This window comes from Emydura macquarii, unplaced genomic scaffold, assembly GCF_026122565.2.
Source record: "Emydura macquarii macquarii isolate MOO-44397 ecotype Brisbane River unplaced genomic scaffold, CSIRO-AGI_Emac_v2 contig_719, whole genome shotgun sequence".
Classification (NCBI taxonomy): domain Eukaryota; kingdom Metazoa; phylum Chordata; order Testudines; family Chelidae; genus Emydura; species Emydura macquarii.
The window spans coordinates 15,784,170-15,801,153 of NW_027130856.1; the positions used below are offsets into that span (position 1 = coordinate 15,784,170).

Consider the following 16,984-nt stretch of genomic DNA (forward strand, 5'->3'; position numbering starts at 1 on the left):
CACACAGGAAGTCTGTGGCAGAGCTAGGCACAGAACCCAGGCTTCCTGAGTCCCATCCAGTGCCTTAATCACATAAACTTAATAATAATAATTAATAATAATAAGCCATAACCATTCTTCCTCACCTCACAGTCTGGTGCCATGTGAACAAGGAGTTAACCTCAGCTCAGTTTTCTTCTTTCCCTGTTCACGGCAGGGATTGCAGTTCCATCAGAAGGAGAACTTACATTATTTCAGAATACTCCTGGACAGGAGTATTTTGCAATCAACCGTACCAAGTTCTCCATAAAGCATGAATACTGATGTACTTCCCCTATCTACAGACAGGGGGAGAACATTCACCTGATCAACAAGTGCTGCTTCTGCAGCATGTCACACCAGAAGCAGAACTCAGAGTATCATTAAGGCAGTTTGTTGCCCCACCTTCAGAGATCTTACTTATGGAGTCCCACAGGGCTCAGTTCTGACATATTCAACATCTCTATGAAATAGCTGGTAAGACAGTGAGAAAACATGGACTGAAGCCTCAGCAATATACTTAGCTATACATCTCTTTTACAGCTGATGTACACACTACTGTTCGATTGAAATTGCTCATTTATGAGAGTAAATTTGACCTAGTTGGCATTACTGAAACCTGGTGGAAAGATTCACATGATATGAATGTTTGATAGTGGTTATGGTCTATTTAGGAAGGATTGAGTGTACCGAAGGTGATGGGGAGTGACATTCTGTCCAAAATAGCATTACCTATTTCCAAGTCACTGACAAGTTGGAACCAAATGATCTTGAATGCATATGGATTAATATTCTAACAGATAAAGTACATGGTGGGATAGCAGTTGGTGTCTTGCTATAGACCACCAAATCACACTAGAGAACAGGATGATCAGCTTCTTAAGCACCTGTCTATAATGTATAGGGGGGGAAAAAAGATATATTATCATGGGGGACTTCAATCTGAGTGACCCATGATCTCATGCTGCCATTATTAAAATATCCTTATAATTTCGAAAAGCCATAGATAACAATTTCCTAACTCACAACGTACTGCATCCAACAAAGGCGGCTTCTATGTTAGACCTCATCTAACAGATAAACAGGATTTGATCACAGAACTAAAAATTAATGGTCCCTTAGCTACAAGGGATCATAAAGACTTGATTACATTTGTTATGTGCAAGCAGAATGAAGTCCTAACCAGTAATATGTATGTTCTTGGTTCTTTAAAAGGGCTAATTTCACAAAACTGAAAACAATTAAGAGCCAAATCAGTTGAGAGAGAGAATTTGAACAGAAAATTGTGAATGATAATTTGAACAGTTTAAGAAATGTTACTAGATGTCTAAAAAGCCACAATGAAGAAAGGATACCCTGCTTGTTAAAATATAAAACAAAACAAAAAACTTGTCTTAGAAGGGGAAGTGAAAGCAGCTATAAACATTTTTAAAATACCTATAAAACAAATGGAAGAAAGGGGAAGTTGATAATAATGAATATAACTCAGAAGCTAGGAATTGAAGTAAATTGATGAGAAACAAAAGAGAACACAAAGAAAAACCAATGGCCAGAAGAGTTAAGTATCGGAAAAGGAAATTTAACAAAAGGAATCCTAACAATGGTATTGGTCCATTACTAGATGGAAATGGTAGAATTGTCAATAATAATGCAGAAAAGGCAGAAATGTTTAATAAATATTTGTTTAATGTTTAGGAAAAAGCCAATTGGTGTATTTATATCATATGATGGTGATGAAGTACTTTCCATTCCAACAGTAACTAAGGAGGATGTTAAATAGCAGGTACTACAGCTAGACATTTTAAAATAATAAGGTTTGAATAATTGCATCTAAGAGTTTTTAAAGAACTGGCCAAGGAGCGTGCTGAACCATTATTGATGATATTCAATAAGTCTTAGAACACTGGGGAACTTCCAGAGAAGTGGAGGAAAGCTAATGTTGTGCCAATATTTAAAAAGAGTAACCAAGATGACTGGGTAATTATAGTCCTATTAGCCTAACATTGATCCCAGGCAAAATAATGGAAAGGCTGATATGGGACTCAATTAAAAAAGAATTAAAGAAGGGTAATATAATTAATGCCAATCAGCACAGGTTAATAGATCCTGTCAAACTAACTTGGTATTTTTTTGAGATTACAAAGATGGTTGAAAAAGTTGAGTATGTTCAGGTAATATTCTCAGACTTCCATAAGGCATTAGACTTGGTACTGCAGGACATTTTCATTAAGAACCTAGAATATGCAAAATTAATGTCACACACTGAACTGATTAAAAACTGGCTAACTAATAGGTTTTGGAATGTAACTGTAAATGGGGAATCATCATCAAAGCAGGTTTGTTTCTAGTGGGGTCCCAAAGGGATCAGTTCTGGGCATTATGCTATTTACATTTTGTATTAATGACCTGGAAGAAAACATAAAATCATTGCTGATAAAATTTGAAAATGACACACACATTTGGGGGGAGTGATAAATAACAGAGAGAGACAGGTCGCTGATACAGAGCCATCTGAATTGCTTGGAAAGCTGGGTATAAGCAAACAATAGGTATTTTAATATGGCCAAATGTAAGGTCATCCATCTCAGAACAAAGAATGTAGGCCATACTTACAGTATGGGGGACTCCATTCTTGCAAGCAGTGACTCTGAAAAGGACTTGAGTCATGGTGGATGGTCAGTTGAATACGAGCTCCTAGTGCTACACTGTGGCCAAAAGGGTTAATGCTATCCTTGGGTATATAAACAGGGCAATCTTGATGAGAAATAGTGAGGTTACAGTGCTTCTGTATTTGGCACTGGTGCAACTGTTGCTGAAATACTGCATCCAGTGCTGGTATCCACAGTTCAAGAAAGATGTTAATAAATTGGAGAGGGTTCAGAAAGGAGCCATGAGATGGATTGGAAAACATTCCTTACAGTGACAGACTCAAGGAGCGCCATCTGTTTAGTTTAACAAAAGAGAAGGATAAGTGGTGACTTGACCACAGTTTATAAGTATCTAAATGGGGAATCGAAATTTGATAATATAGGGCAATTCAATTTAACAGACAACAGTACAGCGAGAGCCAAAGGATGGAAGTTATAGCTAGACAAATTCAGACTAGAAGTAAGATGCAAAATTTAAACGTGACTGTTTATTAACTATTGGCATATTTATCAAGGGCTGTAGTGGATTCTCCATCAATTACAATTTTAAAAATCAAGACAGTTTTTTTCTAAAAGATATGCTCTAGTTCATAGTTTCTCAACCTGTGGTACGTGTGACACAAGTAGGGGGTACATGGTGAAAAAGCCAATGAAGGGAGGTGGACAGCAGCTGCCAACTTCTGGGGAAGCCAGGCAGCAGCCACCTGCTTCCCACCCGGTCCCAGCTCCCAGCTGGGAGGCAGGCGGCAGCTACCGGCTTCTGGGGGAGGCAGGCAGCAGGTCCCGGCTTCCTGCCTGGTCCTACCTTCTAGCTGGGAGGTAGATGGCAGCTGCCCCAGTCCTGAGAAGTTGGGCGACAGCCGCCAGGTTTTTGGGATGCCGGACAGCAGCCGCTGGCTTTTTGGGAAGCCAGGCAGCAACCGTCTGCATCCTGCCCAGTCCCAGCTCCCAGGTGGGAGCCCGCTGGCAGCCTCCTGCACCCTGCGAACTGGGCTCACGGCTGGGTGGCTGCCACCCGCGCCCCAGCTCTGAGCCGAGAGACAGCCTCCCACACCCTGGCTTGAAGCTGCCTGCCACCTGCCCACATCCCTGGGTCCCAGCCTGTGCGGAAGCCTCTTCTGCCCCAGCTTGGAGCAGATGGCAGTTGCCCACCTCCCAGGCTGGCAGTCAGACAGCAGTCGCCTGCAACTTGCCCAGGTGGCAGCTCCCCTCCTCGGCTCAAAGCCCGGTGCCCAGAAAGCCAGGCGGAGAGCCCAGTGGCTTGCCCAGTTCTGAAGCCTGGCCCTACCCGCAGGCTTACTTGTCAGTTTTACTGCTCTAGTTGAGCAGTGAAATTGACAATTATGACAGCCCCAGATTTTACCAGTATAAAAATGTTAAGAGGGGCCCACACAGTGTGATTTACCCTAAGCCCGCACTCCCCTAGGGACGGCCATGGGGAGCGCTGCTATCCACTCTGGTGGGCCGCTGCTGCCTGCTCGTACCTCACAAATTCCCGCGTGTGTGAAGAGAACACCACGTGACCCTACCTTCAGGCCATAGTGACTGGCTGGTGTTGACCTTTGCTCCTATATGGACGAAGGGGAGGATGAAGGAGAGGAGAAACAGCAGGGGGTTTTGTGATCTGCCACAGCCACACAGCACTGCAGAACTCAGAACTCTCCTGCTTTACGAGAAATACAGTCGTCCAGCAGTAAAGGGGAGAACGATTGTATTTCTCAGAGTGGAAAATTGGATGTTGAGGTACTTATTAAAATTTCCAGAAGTTAGGGGGTACTTGCTACTTAAAAGGTTGAGAAACACTGCTCTAGTTCAAATAGGAATTAATTCAGGGAAGGGCTATGGCCTGTGTTATACAGGGCTCAGACTAGATGATCACAGTGGTCCCTTCTGGCCTTAGAATCTGTGAACACCATCTCCCTGAGATGAGCAGTTAGCTGAAACTGAATGTGGGGAAGAGTGATGTGGTGCTGGTAGGAAGAGCATAGCAGTTAGAAGACCTTGCAGTCACGGCCCTTGACGAGCTTCCCCTTGTTGTCAGACACAAGCCTGCTGTGTTGGACCCAACCCTTGGATCTCAATTTCCTGTAAGCCCACTGGATATGAGCAGTGTCTTGACACAGTCTTAGTCTGACCTCTCTGACACACTCCTGGCGAACAGAACTTGTCTTTTGTATCCCCTAATTGGGATGAGGGATCCCCCAGTTCAGCTGCTCTGGGCCCCAAAACCAGTGCTGATCCCTCAGGTGTCCCTAATAGCTCAAGAAAGTCTTTCCCAGAGCACCACCTATGGGGCACTCTGGATTACTGTTTAACTCTTTGAGACTTTGGCACCATTTACTTCTGCACGCACGCACGCACGCACGCACGCACGCACGCACGCACGCACGCACTCACTCACTCACTCACTCACTCCCACCCCTGCATGTAAGACCCTCCCTCAGTTTCCTTAGCCCTCATGAGAGCGCTTTGGGTCTTAGTGTCCTTGAGGGAGTCCTGGACTCTCTATATCCTCACTCTTCCAGTTCTTTCTGGTGATTGTCTCCCATGCTAGGGAATGTGTCTCATTTTAAAAGCCGTTTCTAACGTGTTGTCCCTTCCTATCCTTCCCCGGGGGAATTTTCCATTTTCCAGCTCTCTGTGTGCTGGGCATGGAAGGTCATTGACAATTAATGTGACTGCAAGTTATTGTCTCTCCTGTCATCTCTTTTGGAATCTAGAGGATTTACTCATTTTTCTCTCATCCCAGTGATATCCCATGTGGCAGTCCCCATCCCGTCAGCTGAGAAAGAATGGATCAGACTCCATTTAAGGACTGCCCCGAAGGGGTCTATATTAACAGTGGTCACTTTTTTTCCCCGAGAGTGCTGAATATTCAGTGTAGCCTGGTCTACACTTAAAATTTAGATGGACCTAGCTATTTCACTCAGGAGTGCAAAAAATTCACACCCATGAGTTCTTTAGTTAAGCCGACCTAACCCCCAGTATAGATGCAGCTCAGTCAATAAGACTTCTTCCATCGACCTGGCTACTGCCACTTGGACCAGTAGATTAACTACAGCCATGGAGAAACCTCTTCCATCAGTGCAGAAAGTGTGTACAGTGACACAGCTGCAGGGCTCTACGTGTACCACACTAGCACTCATAGTATAGACACGGCCTCATGCTCTAGAGTACTTCCAACCCCTGCTGGCTTTGGAAACTGAGGGCATGTCTATACGGCCGCTGTGGCAGGCGTCGATGCAGCAGCATCGATTTAGACCCACTCAGTTGATGGGGAAGCGCTCTCCCGTCGTTTGAATTAGTCCACCTCCCCGAAAGGCGGAAGGTAGTGTTGACGGGGGAGTGTCTCCCGTCAGCGTAGTGTCGTGAGTATGTGTCTCCCGTCAACGTAGTCTCCCGTCAACGTAGTGTCATGTGAGATACACTAATTACATTATGTAACTAGCGTATCTCACGTCAACACAGCACAGCAGTGTGCACCAGGCCTGAGATCAGAAACATAACCCAGGTCAGTCACATGGAAGTGTGTGCAGAGCACTTTCACTAGGCTACCAGGTCAGCCAACTTGGTCACATCCTATTTTATTTTAGAAAAGTGACATCTCTCTGATTCTGTAGGCTGTTTTGGCATCTCCTTGCTGTCACTCATGCAGAATCAAGGAAAGTAATAGTGCAGAGCGTAACCACATGCTGCATGGGAATGCAAACCCTCCATTATTTTCTGGAAAATCAAGCCAGCTCTTCTGATTCTATGAGCTCTTTTGTTCCACCAGAATGAGGAAGTCATCCAATTAAGTTTATCAAAGAGCCTCTTATTAAGATTCACTGGAAGGGCAGGAAATAAATGCAAACTTCTAGCTAGTGTATTCTCTATAATTACATTTACTCTCCTCATCAAGGGGAATAGAAGGCGATTCCTTTCCTGTTAATCTGCTTTCATTTTTTTCAGTATAGAAGCATAATTAAGGTCAAATAACTCACTGAAAGAGAAGGATAACAAAACCCAAATGTTCCATAAACATCCTAGCCCCTCTGAATGGGAAGAGGGGGAGATCAGCACAAGAGTATTTAATAGGAGCTTGGCTCAAAGACACACATTTCAGATCAAAATGTTCCCTAAATTCATGAGTGTTAAAACCAGAGTATTATTTTGAGCCCATTTCTAATCTGGGAATAAGCCAATATTTTCAAACATGAGTATCTAGAGTTAAGAATCTAAATCCTTAATTAGAAGTTGAATCAAAGTAAACTGATTTTTCAGAGGTGCTGGGTACCTTTGAACTTGTGGTCGGATGGTGAGAGGGATCATTTTGGCAACAGTGTTTTGGACAGATTTTAGAGGAGTGGTATGTCTATCCAGGAGGCCAGAGAAGAGTACTTTGCAGTCTTCAAGACCAAAGTCCAGACAAGTGCCTTAGCTGTTGGGACATCAGTTTGGAAGAATCAGTTTTTCAGTAAGAAATAGAGAAGAGAAAACCACTAGATGTGGATGTGAGGGAGGAATGAGAGGCTGGATTGAAGATGAAGGTGATAAGGAGGATGTTGAGTAGTGTCAGCAATGATGGAGAATGGGGAAGTGATGTTGGCTTAGGAGAAGAGGGGATGAACTTGGTGTTGGCTGTATAAGTTTGAGTGGTCAGTGAATCATCCAGTCAGAAATTTTGGAGAGGCGCCAAGATGGGGGATTTGGCTCAGAGATCAGGTGTGGACAAGTATTGAATCCTGAGCATAGAGATTATACTAAATCTGTGTAGCTAGATGAAGTTGTCTAGGGATAGTGTGTAGATGAAGATCATGTGAGGACCAGCAACAAAGCTGTGTTGGACCCCTGCAGCGAGGAGGAACAAGGGAGAAGAGGGGCCATTAAAAGAGACATTAAAGGAGTGGTCAGAGAGAAGGGGGATCACAGAGAACATTGTTCTGCAAACCTAGGGAGAACTGGGTATTGAGGAGAAGGGGAGAGAAGTAGCTTAAAGGGCAGCAGAAAGGCCAGTGGGGATGAGGATGGAGTACAGGAAGAGATCATTAGACTTCGGTGAGAGCAGTTTCAGTGGAATGGAAGGATGGAACCAGATTGGAGGGGATGTCTGGTGGAACATGACTGTGTGTTTCTAGATAATCTTATAATTGTATAGTGTTTTTCATGCTGAAAGAACTCAAAATACTTTTCAAACTATATTAAGTAGAGAAATTGCACTGCCACTGAAGTGCGGCTTTCCCTGGGATGGCACATGAAATCTCCTTGACAGTTCATAGCAACACGACCTGACAGGTGAGGACAGGAAGTGAAGAAGAATGCTGTATCCAGATGAAACTATAAGGGGGAGTTTGTTAGGTAACTGCCTGAGATGAATTTTGGCTAGAGCACCCAGGGTAACACTGAGTTCCAGTGACAAGTGCTAGGGAGTCTTTAACAACCATTTTATCTGTCATCCAAAAAGCAGATTAGAGTCTGCAAGGTATTGTGAGCAATGTGTCACACAGCCCCATTCTTCATCCTTGCCAGTGCTCGCAGCCACAATCCAAGATTTAGGGACCCCAAGGTTAAACCTGAATCTTGAAATCCCTGGGTTATATGTGCTCTCCCCCACCTCAGCATTGGAGGAAGCTTTCCCTTTTAAAATAAGGTGTTTGGACTTGGCATCTTTGATAACTTGCTCACTGGCTAAAACAGTCTTCCATTTTATTTCATTAGACCACACCTGTGTCTTAATTTACATTGTGCTTCCATTATTTATTTTGATCACTTATCTCTTCATACCCGCTTCTTCAGCTTGTATCGAATGAGCTATTGTATCATGTACCATGTACATATAGATCTACCTGATTCACACTGTGCTTGTTTTCCTGCACCAACATACACCTGTGAGAGGGTTGTCACTGAGAGAAACTGGAGAGTGACATTTTTACTACATCTGCATCACAGCCAGACAGATTTTCCTAAGGCACAAATGGGACTTTGAAAGTCAAAGTCCATAAAGAACAAGAAAAATTATCCACCTAGTCCTGTATTCTGTCTCCAACAGTAGCCAATGCTGGATGCTTCAAAGGGAGAAATAAGATACTAACAAATGCATCAGATTGTTCAATTCTGTACCATGGGAGAAATTTCTTCCTGACTCTCCAGCTGGTGATGCTTTTGTGCCTTGAAGAATGAAGATTGATAGTGACTTGTGACTTACACTACTAGCAAGGCTAAACTGTTGCGGCTGTCCTTACTCATATAAATGACTAATCCTTTTTTGAAATCTACTAAGCTGTTAGCATCAAATATTCTAAGAAGAAAGTACTATTCTAATGCCCCCCCAAAAGTCACACAGGCTTCTGTCCCCTGTGATGGAGTGACCCGTATGTAATGAACATGCAGTACAGTTATGAAATAACTGATTGAAGTAATTTTCTTTCATTTAGTAGCATGCACTTAAAATGTTCTGTTTCGCCCCCTGGTGCTCAGCTACCTAATTCACCAGAGAAATGGTGGTGATCAAAATGAATAAGATACTGTTGCTTCTGCATAGTATTTCAGAACAATTTTCTTTCGTATCTGACTAGTATTTAAATGGGCTACATTGATAAGTTACTTAAGAAATGCCTAACCTTTGATTTTTTTAATTTTTTTTTTGCCCCCAAATTTCTGTAGATCCATTAGCATAGTGAGGTCCTATATTATAAACAAACACTTAAAACTATGTCTTTTATCATTGTTTTGATATTGCTAGATACGCGATAAGTGAGGGCAACGTAATAAAGGTGACAGACAAAAAATCATTGACACTTCACTATTTTACCTTCTTTGTGGACTTGTCATTTAGGTAAAATATTAGTGAAATTATCCACTTGCAAATGTTCTCAAATTGTAGTAATAATTGCAGCTTTGTGGTTATGACAAATTAATAGAACTGTACCTCTTATCCTCACTTCCAGTTAATGTATTTGGCCCTAAACACATTTAAATTTGCAGTATTCTCAGGATATGCTGTGAATGTCAGCTTTTTATGTTAATTGGCTGTGAGCAAAAGCTGTGTGGAAGTAATTTCAGTCATTTTAGTCATATGAATTGTATTGTAGTATTTCTGTAAAATTAGCAATAGCTTTTAAAAATGTTACTACTTTGAAGATGTTTACACAGTATAATAATTATAGTTTTTATTTATTTATATTGTGGTAGTGTCTGCAGGACCCAATATGGGATCATGTCCTTTGTGCGGTACAAACCGATAACAAACACAGTCTCTGCCCCACAGAGATTACAGTCTAACTAAAGGAAGTATAAGATGGTGGGGAACTGATGCACTTAGAGATAGTGACTTTTTCTCAAGGACACACAGGGAGTCTGTGACAAAGCTGGGAAGTCCCAGTCCAGCTCCTTTACCATAAGACAGTCCTTCTTTTCTGTAGAAAGGAAATGATCAAGTTCATTACATAATATTACAGTTAGAACTATAGAGTCTCCCTCAAGACCCACTTCTTCCAAAAAGCCCACATGAAATTATAGGCGACAGGAGAGTCAGAAATAGCGAAGTGTTTTTGTATTTATGTAAAAATGAATATGTATGTATGACAATTATGTAAATCTGATTGTATTTCTCTCCCAACACCCTCCATCTGTTGCTTGTCATTTTTTATTATAAACTCCTGAGGCCATGGACTGTGGTTATGTATATGCTTGTACAGCCCCCTACACAATAGGCCCTGATCTGGTCATAACTTTATGGTATGATCCTGCACTCTGCAGGTGAGAAGACTTAACTGGCACAAAGTATAAATTGATGGGTAAGACAAGCTGTGGGGTAGCCCAATTCTGTTGTAATCAGCGTGTTGCTCTTTGGCTGCTGTGTTACTTCTGCCTACTAAGCAGGTGTAAGTTCTAGAAAAGAACATACAGCTAAACACCTTGTTAGAATGATGAGGCTCTTGCGTAAGATGGCAAATTTGCATGCTGTCTGCCTTGACCTTTACCCTTTGTTTACCATGTGCAATTGAGAATAAAGGAACAGGCATGCAAGGGGTTTAAAACTCAGTACAACTCACTTTGGACAGCTATCCCTAGCACTTAAACTCACTTCTGTCCATGTGTGGTGTCTGCTTGCACATGCTGTGGAGAGCAAGAATCTTGTTGTTCCCTTTTTTTCACGATCAAAGTATTTTATTCATAAGAAAATCTCTTCACCCCCAACAGTTGTATGGTATTTTTTTGGTCTTATTTTTCCCTCTGAGCTTATACAGTTGGGGTGAAATAGATCTCTGTGCAGAGGGCCACACAAGTTCTATTCACCAAATTAGTCCCACTAAGCCTTCTGCTGGCCTTCTGCACGGGGTGAATTTCACCCCTGATTGTTGTTTTTGGTCACTTAGAAACATACTTAACCGCACGGAGAATGTTTGGGGGGGGGGAGGGGGGGCGTTATTCATGTCATTGTAATTAGATAGGGTATGGCTACACTGCAGCTGGAAGGGGTAATTCCCAGCCAGGTAGACAGACGTGGTCATTGCACCGCATGTGGCAGCTCACGTTAGCCACCACAGTTTGGACCCAGGACTCAGACGGACTTTGACTCAGGTGACTAGCCTGAGCCACTGCCTGTGCCGCAACAGCCACGCTGCTATTTTTAGCACACTACCTGAGCTGGGCTAGTGAGAATCTGTCTGTCCGCACTGGGAATCCCACCTCCCAGCTGTGGTATAGAAATACCCACAGAGGTTCTGAAACTTTTAATGGAACAAACTGGATTGAATTAATGTTTTCTTTTTCTTTTTCCTCCTCCTCAGGTGGAAGAGACCTACCATACGGGCAGCCCTTCGAAAGGCCTTTTCTCAAAAGGGCTCCAAAATCGACCTTCCAGCCCTGTTTCTGCCCCTGTGAGATCTAAACATAGCCCAGGTTCACCAAAAACAGTGTTCCCCTTCCCATATCATGAGTCTCCCCCACGCTCCCCACGCCGAATGAGCTTCAGTGGGATCTTCAGGTCCTCTTCCAAAGAATCTTCTCCCAGTTCTAACCCATCTACCTCGCCCGGGGGCATCAAGTTTTTCTCCAGATCAAGAAAAAGTAAGAAATTGATCATGTTATTTCAGGAAGATACCCTGTACCTCTGGGCTTGACTTATTCTTTCCCTGCTATAGTAAAGTAAGTGCAGATGGGGCACCTGCTAACTGTTTATTATCAATTTCACGTAATGTGTTGATCAGTTTCCTGTACACTAGCTGCCGTATTAAAAATGATCACGGGGTTTCCAAAGGCACAGGGAGAAATTTAGCCCTGTGCAGAGAGCCAGCACAAGCCCTAAGCAGCATATAAGTAATATTTAAGGCTTTCGGTGAAATCCTGTCCCCATTGAAGTTGATGGGAATTTTACCACTGACTTCAGAGGGCCTGGAATTTCATCCATGGGGTTTAAGTGGAACTAAAGTGGTACATGGGGTTAGTGCTGGCCCCCTGCACGGGGTGTATTTCACTCAGCATGAGAGGGGTTCTGCTTCATTAACTACCTAGAGGATTTCAACAGTTATTTTACCTATGTTATTTGTGCTATTATGGAAAAAATTATCCTTACCATACACATGAAAACGACATGGTTTTCTGATCTGATGACAATGGAGTGGGTGTTTCAGCTCATCCATCTAAAACCACTAGACACATCAATCAGTCTGATTCAGCACAACTACTCCTTATCATGCACAGTTTGTACCTCTTCAGTAGTTTGTGCACTGTTATTGAATGAGCCACTTGAATAACTTATTTATCAAGGAAACAATTTACTTTTATGTTTTAAAATCGAATAATGTAACTGAAGAGTTAGCGCTCACACATCTCAGATGTCCTAGGAAACAGACACACAGATGAATCACAGAAGAGAAAATGCTCAGGTTTCTTTTGCTTATTATTATTAGGAATTGTTGGACTTGGCTGACTGTTTGGATTGTCTATATTTTTGTTTGTGTGAATGGAAGAAATACAATCTATACAGGTGTAAAGGCACAGTAGTAGTGATGCCTGTACCTATGTGTGGCTAATGTATATTGCATAATGTATCGAGAATCGTCTTTGAGCCTTAGGTGTCATAATGGACCTTTTAATTTTTTTCTGAACTTGCACAGAATTTCAGGGAAATATTTATTCTAATCAGAATAAGCAACTTTGTAGTGATTTTTGTATACAGAGATACTCTCACATGTATGTGGGTGCATGCACGCACACACAGAGATGTAGAGGATTTGAGATTATATTTGTCAAGATTTTCTGCAGAGTCAACTGAGATGAGATCTTTACCAGTTCATTCCCCACACTGAACCACTTCCCAGGGACTGAGAAAGGAATCCAATTTCTATTACACCCAATTAGAGATGATATATCCAGTTTAGCTACATTAATGAGGGACATTACTTCTTCGAACTTAAAGTTCGAACAGGCTTTCTAGGAGTCTGTTTTTTCAGACCCTCTGCATCCCAGCACAAAGCCCAGGCACTCTTTAAATCCCATTTTAGCCCTATTTTGAGGGTTTGAGTGTGTCTCAAGTGTTGCACAAGCTTTATGCTAGCTCATTGCACATGGGAAAAATTCATCTTGCTAGCTTATTTAATAATAATACTCATATGAATTGCACAGTAAAGTCCTCCAGTGACATTGTGATTATTTAGGTGCTGCCTAATTACGTTCTTGTGCAGGGCTGGAAGCTGAAGTCTAATCCTAGCCAGATTGACCTGTCCATCATCATATTAAGCAAAAGGATCCTCCAGCACTCAGCAAAAGCACCTAGATAGGGTCATGTCACTATATAGCAGAGCCAGGAATATGGGAACACACTAGAGCCAACAGAAGTCATTAGTGACTTTCCTGTTAGAGAGATCATTGCAGCAGTCATGCTGGTTATTTTTTTAACACAGGAATAGTCGCTTCTCAGAGAGTAAGTGATGTTGAGTCAAATCCGTGTAACTTTTGCCCTTCAATAGCTACAAGACAAAATGTCATTTTTTACTCCAGGGAATGTTCCCTTCCCTAAGATCCCTTCTGAAAAAGACTTGAATAGATACTTGCCTCTCCCTCCATTCTCCCCCACATTTTGGTAGGTTTTATATCTACACAGGAATTGCATGCTTACGATTTACTGCATTTATTTTTATGTCACTTCTTTTAAAAGTGCCTCTCCAAGACTCCAGGAACTTTATGACACTTGATAAACAGCAAGGAAATATTACGGGCTTTTTATAAATAAATCGAGTGAATGCTACCTACTCAGTAAAATAAAGAATTGGCTTACGGATTATGAAACAGTGATCTCATTTATTAAACTCTTATCACTTCAACTTCGTTGTCTGATGAGGGAATTTCTTAGAAAAAGTATTCAAACCAACCATATAAGATCAGTGCTGAGTTACTCTGGTGATGGGCAACCTGGCACGGCCTATGTTTGTGAGGGCCACAGTTCAGTAAAGCACCCAAGCATGTGCTTATTGAACTGGGGCTTTGATCACGATCTCTCTCTAAATTGGTGCTAATGAGATTCTGTAACTTTCCCTTGTCTGTCATGTAGCAAATCTTCATATAATCTAGTCTAATCTTCATGTAATCTAGTCTGCAGTTGACAAAAGAACCAAATAAAACTTTACATTTTGGATTATTGTTTTACAAGAGAATCTGTGAAATAATCATTTCCCACTGTCCTGGAAAATAATAATCTTCTTTTCCTCCTTCCATGCACAGTTCAAAACATGTTGCTCCATGTGTTCCATGTTTCTCTTGGCAGTGACACCTTCCCATGTTTTGGGTTTAACTTCAAAGCGTACATATGCAGTTCTTGAAGTGCTCCATTTCTCCCATACATTTATCTCTTCCCCCTCCCTCCCACTTCATTTATTTTGGTTTCTCAGCTTGTGCAATATGGGATCAGTAGTGGTGGTTGGAATAAGACTACAATAAAACAGACATTGAACTGAAGATGTGAAACCTAAGATCCTTTCCCATGTAAGGGTAGAAGTTGAAAGCACTTGGACATCTTGGTGATTAATGAGGCTTGAAATGCTTAAGGTTCCTCTCTGTCTCATTCCCTGCTGGTTTACCCTCCTGTTGTTCTCAGTAATAACCTATTGATTCTGGTCTAAAAAAAGTTTGTGCCATAAGAGGGAAAATATTTTCCTGCATGTGACTGTAGCAGTTTTGTTAGGTTGCTAACAACTTCCTTTATAAGAAGAGCCTTGAAATTGTAAACTGATTGTTAGAGCTCAGTGATTGTCACAGTGCCTTTTCCTGTAAAAAGGAACATGTGAAGGAGCTACACTCACTATTTTACCCCTCATTGCCTAGCTTGAGTTTCTTCTGGATGAAGTTCATACGCTTCGGTCAAGTAAACTACTCGGTTTCACAAAGCATGAAAGTAACCCCCCCACCCCCACCCCTCAAAAAAAATCCCCAAACAAACAAACCCAAAAACGAGCACAATCTGTATCAGATATTCACATGTGTTTTTAAATACTTTATTAAAAATATGAAATTCCCTGACAATGGTTTTGTTTTTAAAGAAATTTTTAGAATATTGATTTAAAAACAAGCATATGTTTGGAACCCAGGAAGTTCAAGTTATGGATCACGGTTCCACAAATTACTGACTATATGAGTATCCATCTTCTATCTATGCACTAGAACAGCCTTTACTCTCTGCAGTTATACCTCATGTACATTTCCAATAGTAACCACAAACCCTTATCTTACGTACGGTACAGATCTAAGAATTACCTCTCTAATATCAGCCAAATCCAAGGATGTCTTGCAGTCACTTCTTAAAGCCCTGGCATCTGGAGTACAGTAGCAAGTTTTAGTCATCTGTGAATATAGAGGAAGCAAGAAACAGTCCAGCATAGAACAACCAAATTTTTCAATAGAGTGGAGGGGGCTAGATAGGAAGAATGTGAATAAATTGGGATTATTATCGAGTCAGTCTATTTGAGGTTGTTTTTCAGATCTGAATAAAGAGACAATAAGTAGGTTTAACATAACTATTGCTATGCTATGAAGAGTGATTTTAAAACTGACATTTTGAAATTCTTTTACAGTGACTCCATTTCACATTTGCTCAGCTTGCAAGTAAAACTCCTCTTTCTAATTGCCAGGCCTGCAAACTCACTCTGGGATCTGAAGCTCTGTTCTTCTTACTTTACAGTAATAGTTTATGATCCTAGTCTCGCTTTAGAGAGAACATGTATAAGAAGAATTTAAGACAGCATTATTTATAGAGTAGGGAATAAGTGGGGCAGACTTTCAGCTGAGATGCTGAAATTCAGTCCTGTTAATATTTTTAGGTGAACATTTAGCTATGTGGAATTTAATAAGTTAACAGGATATATTAATTTTGTGCTTTGAAGTAGTTGAGGGGCAGCAGGGATTTTTCTCTAATCATGCTTCCTCATACCCATAGTGATTATTTTTTTTAGAAAAACAGCAATACTCATGCTGCACCAATATGCTGCCTAAGAGGTCTGATTCAAAGGCCTCTGAAGTCAATGGAAAGAGTCAGGCCTGTGGTAGACAGGGTGAGAAGATACTGAATCAAAGTTAAGGTTATTTTCAGAAACTTCAATCTGAACTATTTGCCTTTCAAACATTTTGTTTTTAAAATAGTCTTTATATTCTAATGATGACGAAATTGAGTGATACGTATTCAAATCTTTGTATGAGGTTGGGAGGGGAGTTTGGTCTGGAAACGTCCTACTTTTATCTGAGGAAGAAATCCCCTCAGTCTATTAATATTTTTCCTCTGGACGTAGATACTGATAATCACAGGGGAGACTAATTATATTGTTCAATGGAGGGATGATTGGGGTACTATACAAAAATTGCCACATACCTTATTTATTATAATGCTATTTATTCTTTGGGAGAGCCAATAATGGATAGATTGTTTTCTGTGTACAAAAAAGGTATGCACATTGCATGCTATACTGTCTCATTCCTGAAGATGGTGCACGTAGCTCTGGTTTCCTATATGCCAATGATAAAATAGAAAAAGTTTCAGGGTTTCATGTTGCAGCATTTAAGCTCTCCTCTCATGAAGGCTTCCTAACTATGACAGATCTGTACACTAAAGCTCTTCCTTCAATTTTAAGCTGAACTTGATTTCCCCCAAGATTTGTTTTAGAATTGCATTGCATCTTGTTTTGGTAACAAGTTGCTGTGAAACTGCTTACTCTGTAACAAGTGCAAGGACTTATGCAAATTATCAGGATCAGTGAGACAGGTCAGCCTGACAAAGGGCATTCTGGATGAATGCATGCAGCTGTGTGCAAACTCAGATTGTATTTTTACAGTGTCAGGCTCCAACTACT

At 41.4% G+C, this 16,984-nt stretch overlaps 1 protein-coding gene across 10 annotated transcripts in view; it reads left to right on the forward strand.

The window, feature by feature from the left end:
- The window catches only part of PRKAG2 (protein kinase AMP-activated non-catalytic subunit gamma 2), a 426,595-nt gene that overhangs the window by 149,810 nt on the left and 259,801 nt on the right, over nucleotides 1-16,984 (forward strand). For all 10 annotated transcript variants that reach the window (XR_010918707.1, XR_010918708.1, XM_067542741.1 and 7 more), the window contains one exon: nucleotides 11,438-11,717. Coding sequence is in view for 8 of the 10 variants with exons in the window: in XM_067542741.1 (XP_067398842.1) it covers nucleotides 11,438-11,717 (280 nt within the window). In the remaining 2 variants the exon portion in view is untranslated. The remainder of the gene's footprint in view (nucleotides 1-11,437; nucleotides 11,718-16,984) is intronic.